Here is a 6000-nt window from a genome sequence, read left to right as displayed (position 1 = left end):
GATCAAACATCTGTCTGACTCAGTCTTGAATATATTCACTGACCCAGCTATCATTCTCTGGGGTCATGAATTCCAATATTAACAACCCTCAGAGAAGAAACTGCTCATCTCCCTCTTAAATGGGAAACTCCTTATTTTTAAATTATCTGTCTGAGTTCTAGATTCCCCACATGTGGACACATCCTCCAAGCATCCACTCTGCCAAATCCTCTCAGAATATTTCAGAAAGGCTCCACCCACCAATTCAAAATTACATTTCCAATTTAATTCCTGTTTTAGACAGCATGGTTATAATTTCTCAAAAGTTTACAACCTGAATTGTGGCACTTCACAATTTTTAAAAAGAACAATTCTCAGTTTCTTTTATTCAGCTAGAATGTTGTGTCTGGAATTGCCTGTGAAACGGTGAAACGACCACCACACAAAGATGCACAGAATGGTGTGCTGAGGAGTATTTCCTGGTGTTGGTTAGAAATAGGTTCGTGTCAATGAGTCACCATCCCGTGAGATTGATGTTACGTTGCCAGGAAACGAGTGCCTGAGGTGAGATGATTTCTCACAGGGAGAGAGACAGCAACAACCAGAGAGTGAGCAAAGCTCTCATGATCTTGTGCCCTCTAGTAACCACTTTCACGTTACATTGCATTGCATTGCATCAATGTTATGCTTCACTGGGCCAACACAGTATCATACAACCTCCTCTTTACTGTGAATGTAACAATCATCCACTTAAAAAATGAAGTAGATTTGGAAGTTGAAACAAATTCTCCTTTAAAACATTGATTTCTTATCATTACTCATTCACCGAACCTTGAGAATATTCTCCAACTGAAAATTCCATCCTCTGCTCCCGTTTTACTGGAAGAGGTTTGATTTTTTTCCTGGTGACAATTAACACTGATAAAACTGGGTGACACTAAGACCCAATTGGGAGCAAATGACTAAGTGGTGGGGAGAGGGAGTAAAATATCTATTTCCTGAGCATCTGTGAGGTGGTGAAGCAAGCGTTACAGTATCCGTCACATTTTGTATTTCCAAAGTGCTCACAGTCGTGAGTTCTGCAAAGATTTCTCTTTGTTTCTGGACTGTGTTGATCTGCTGATGACGAAGTGCGAAGCTGTGAAGCCTGCGAATGTGCATTGCCGTCCTTTCTGTTTCTCACCGTCTCCAACGCAAAGTGTTCACTTGCTCCTCCTTCAGGTAACCTCTGATTATAATTGTGAGATCGCCGCATCACATCACTCTGAAATGACAACATGTTATTCAGCCAACTCTCTTTAAAAGGTTTTGTGGATCGAGTGATTAACGCTATTGTTTTCACAGATTGTATTCCAGCGGAAAGTTTGGCATCAGCTTTTAGTTGATAAAGTTTTTGTTTTGCTGGTTTGACTGAAATCTCGAAACATTCTCAACTCAGTCAGAGAAATAGGGTTTTGCTGCACTCTGCAAGGTCTCTCACTGTCCCATACAGACTGTCTTGTTTTGTTATTTTTATTTACCCTCTTTTGAAAAGAAAATACCCTCAGCTCCCTCTGCCCCTAAACTCTCTGTACAATCAAACAAGTACTCCACTCCACTCCACTCCACTGGACTCCACTCAAACAAGCTACCACCATGAATCAATTAAATTCCACATTATGATCCTGTTGTAGGAAATGAGAGTGATTATTTGATTTGCTCAAACATTGATTTAATTTTCCAAATGCAAGGTGTAAGAATAGATTGGAATCCTGTTCTTTCTGATCAGGATTGCTGTGTCTGGGCAGCATCTGTGGTGAGAAAAACAAAGTTAACCGCACACGATGAAGGGGGATGATCATCAAAGTTAAACTTTCATCAGTTATTGCCCTGAACATAGGCACCCAAGACATAGGTAGGAAAAGGGATGGGGATGTAAGGCAGAAATTCAGGGAGTTAGGGTGGAAGCTGAGGGCTAGAACAAACAGAGTTGTTATCTCTGGTTTGTTACCCGTGCCACGTGATAGTGAGGAGAGGAATAGGGAGAGAGAGCAATTGAACACGTGGCTACAGGGATGGTGCAGGAGGGAGGGATTCAGATACCTGGACAATTGGGGCTCATTCTGGGGTAGGTGGGACCTCTACAAACGGGATGGTCTACACCTGAACCAGAGGGGTACCAATATCCTGGGGGGGAAATTTGCTAATGCTCTTCGGGACGGTTTAAACTAATTCAACAGGGGGATGGGAACCTGAATTGTAGATCCAGTGTACAGGAGGTTGAGAGTAGTGAGGTCATGGAGAAGGTTTCAACGCCGCGGAAGTGTACCGGCAGGCAGGAAGGTGGTTTGAAGTGTGTATACTTCAATGCCAGGAGCATCCGGAATAAGGTGGGTGAACTTGCAGCATGGGTTGGTACCTGGGACTTCGATGTTGTGGCCATCTCGGAGACATGGATAGAGCAGGGACAGGAATGGTTGTTGCAGGTTCCGGGATTTAGATATTTCAGTAAGATCAGGGAAGGTGGTAAAAGAGGGGGAGATGTGGCATTGTTAGTCAAGGACAGTATTACGGTGGCAGAAAGGACGTTTGATGAGGACTCGTCTACTGAGGTAGTTTGGGCTGAGGTTAGAAACAGGAAAGGAGAGGTCACACTGTTGGGAGTTTTCTATAGGCCTCCGAAAAGTTCCAGAGATGTAGAGGAAAGGATTGCAAAGATGATTCTGGATAAGAGCGAAAGTAACAGGGTAGTTGTTATGGGGACTTTAACTTTGCAAATATTGACTGGAAAAGCTATAGTTCGAGTACTTTAGAGGGGTCAGTTTTTGTCCATTGTGTGCAGGAGGGTTTCCTGACACAGTATGTAGATAGGCCAACAAGAGGCGTGGCCACATTGGATTTGGTACTGGGTAATGAATCAGACCAGGTGTTAGATTTGGAGGTAGGGGAGCACTTTGGTGATAGTGACCACAATTCGGTTCCGTTTACTTTAGCGATGGAAAGGGATAGGTATATACCGAAGGGCAAGAGTTATAGCTGGGGGAAAGGAAATTATGATGCGATTAGGCGAGATTTAGGATGCATAGGTTTGGGAAGGAAACTGCAGGGGATGGGCACAATTGAAATGTGGAGCTTGTTCAAGGAACAGCTACTGCGTGTCCTTGATAAGTATGTACCTGTCAGGCAGGGAGGAAGTGGTCGAGCGAGGGAACCGTGGTTTACAAAAGATGTTGAATCTCTTGTGAAGAGGAAGGAGACTTATGTAAAGATGAGATGTGAAGGCTCAGTTAGGGCACTTGAGAGTTACAAGTTAGCCAGGAAGGACTTAAAGAGAGAGTTAAGAAGAGCCAGGAGGGGACATGAGAAGTCTATGGCAGGTAGGATCAAGAAAAACCCTAAAGCTTTCTATAGGTATGTCAGGAATAAAAGAATGACTATGGTAAGATTAGGGCCAGTCAAAGACAGTAGTGGGAAGTTGTGCGTGGAGTCTAAAGAGATAGGAGAGGCGCTAAATGAATATTTTTCATCAGTATTCACACAGGAAAAAGACAATGTTGTCAAGGAGAATACTGAGATACAGGCTATTGGACTAGACGGGATTGAGGTTGATGAGGTGTTAGCAATTCTGAAAAGTGTGAAAATAGATAAGTCCCCTGGGCCGGATGGGATTTATCCTAGGATTCTCTGGGAGGCTAGGGAGGAGATTGCAGAGCCTTTGGCTTTGATCTTTATGTCGTCATTGTCAACAGGAATAGTGCCAGAAGACTGGAGGATAGCAAATGTTGTCCCCTCATTCATGAAGGGGAGTAGGGACAACCCTGGTAATTATAGACCAGTGAGCCTTACTTCTGTTTTGGGCAAAGTTTTGGAAAGGATTATAAGAGATAGGATTTATAATCATCTAGAAAGGAATAATTTGATTAGGGATAGTCAATACGGTTTTGTGAAGGGTAGATCGTGCCTCACAAACCTTATTGAGTTCTTTGAGAAGGTGACCAAAGAGGTGGATGAGGGTAAAGCGGTTGATGTGGTGTATATGGATTTCAGTCAAGCGTTTGATAAGGTTCCCCACGGTAAGCTATTGCAGAAGATACGGAGGCATGGGATTGAGGGTGATTTAGCGGTTTAGATCAGGAATTGGCTAGCTGTAAGAAGACAGAGGGTGGTGGCTGATGGGAAATGTTCATCCTGGAGTTCAGTTACTAGTGGTGTACCTCAAGGATCTGTTTTGAGGCCACTGCTGTTTGTCATTTTTATAAATGACCTGGATGAGGGTGTAGAAGGATGGGTTAGTAAATTTGCAGATGACACTAAAGTCGGTGGAGTTGTGGACAGTGCGGAAGGTTGTTGCAGGTTACAGAGGGACATAGATAAGTCGCAGAGCTGGGCTGAGAGGTGGCAAATGGAGTTCAATGCGGAAAAGTGTGAGGTGATTCACTTTGGAAGGAGTAACAGAATTACAGAGTACTGGGCTAATGGTAAGATACTTGGTAGTGTGGATGAGCAGGGAGATCTCGATGTCCATGTGCATAGATCCCTGAAAGTTGGCACCCAGGTTGATAGGGTTGTTAAGAAGGCGTACGGAGTGTTAGCTTTTATTGGTAGAGGGATTGAGTTTCAGAGCCAGGAGGTCATGTTGCAGCTGTACAAAACTCTGGTGCGGCCGCACTTGGAGTATTGCGTACAGTTCTGGTCGCTGCATTATAGGAAAGATGTGGAAACGTTGGAAAGGGTGCAGAGGAGATTTACCAGGATGTTGCCTGGTATGGTGGGAAGGTCTTATGAGGAAAGGCTGAGGGACTTGAGGTTGTTTTTGTTAGAGAGAAGAAGGTTAAGAGGTGACTTAATAGAGGCATACAAGATGATCAGAGGATTAGACAGGGTGGATAGTGAGAGCCTTTTTCCTCAGATGGTGATGGCTAGCACGAGGGGACATAGCTTTAAATTGAGGGGTGATCGATATAGGACAGATGTCAGAGGTAGGTACTTTACTCAGAGAGTAGTAAGGGCGTGGAATGCCCTGCCTGCAGCAGTAGTGGACTTGTCAACATTAAGGGCATTTAAACGGTCATTGGATAAACATATGGATGATATTGGAATAGTGTAGGTTAGATGGGCTTTAGATTGGTTTCACTGGTCGGCGCAACATCGAGGGCCGAAGGGCCTGTACTGCGCTGTAATGTTCTATGTTCTATGAACTCTGTCTCTCCGCAGAACCTGTCTGAGCTGCTGAGTATTTCCAGCATCTTTTGCACTTTTCTACTACAGCATTTTACATTTGCAATGTCGGAATATTCCAGCTGTTCCTGTGGATGGGATTGTCCGGTCCAACTGATGGTGAGCCCACGCCGTGAGGTTCCTGGCAGCAGAGAGTACAAGAACCCATGAACTCCATTGACTGGAAGATCTGACCAACAACGAGCCACCTCTCCATCACAAAACATGCCATTCAGTGCTTGTAGAACCCCTACAGTGCAGAAGGAGGCCATTCAGCCCATCGAGTCTGTACCAACAACAATCCCTCCCAGGCCCTATCCCCATGTATTCACCCTCTAATGCCATGGACACTAAGGGGCAATTTATCATGGGCAATCAACCCAACCCGCACAACTTTGGACTGTGGGAAGAAACCGGAGCACCCAGAGGAAACCCACGCAGACATGGGGAGAACGTGCAAACTCCACACAGACAGTGACCTGAGGCCAGAATTGAACGTGGGTCCCTGGCGCTGTGAGGCAGCAGCGCTAACCACTGTGCCACCGTGCCATCCCTTGTGTTTGGCTAATGTTTCTGCTCAGTTTAAGGGAATATGTAATGGACATGCCATTACTCCCTGTGGAGTGGGTGGCTGTCAGAATTGCTAGTTGATTTGTACAGTTTTTCTATATTGTGTTTATTTTAAGGTGATAAAGAGATTTCCAAACCTCTAAACTGCAGAAAAGGGAAAATAGAAAATTGGAAACGAAATGAAATTCAGAAAGGACAGATGTACAGAATCTGCCACGGGCAGATCACTAGTGCCTGGAAATATTACAAAACCGA

At 44.5% G+C, this 6000-nt stretch overlaps 1 protein-coding gene across 1 annotated transcript in view; it reads right to left on the bottom strand.

The window, feature by feature from the left end:
• Positions 1 to 970: 970 nt before the first annotated feature.
• LOC144508998 (tumor necrosis factor alpha-induced protein 3-like) overlaps positions 971 to 6000 on the bottom strand; it is a 39695-nt gene continuing 34665 nt past the window's right edge. Inside the window, exon 8 of the mRNA XM_078237222.1 lies at positions 971 to 1243. Coding sequence (XP_078093348.1) covers positions 971 to 1243 — 273 coding nt within the window. The remainder of the gene's footprint in view (positions 1244 to 6000) is intronic.

Source organism: Mustelus asterias, chromosome 21, assembly GCF_964213995.1.
Source record: "Mustelus asterias chromosome 21, sMusAst1.hap1.1, whole genome shotgun sequence".
Taxonomy (NCBI): domain Eukaryota; kingdom Metazoa; phylum Chordata; class Chondrichthyes; order Carcharhiniformes; family Triakidae; genus Mustelus; species Mustelus asterias.
This window is presented reverse-complemented; position numbering and strand designations above follow the sequence as displayed.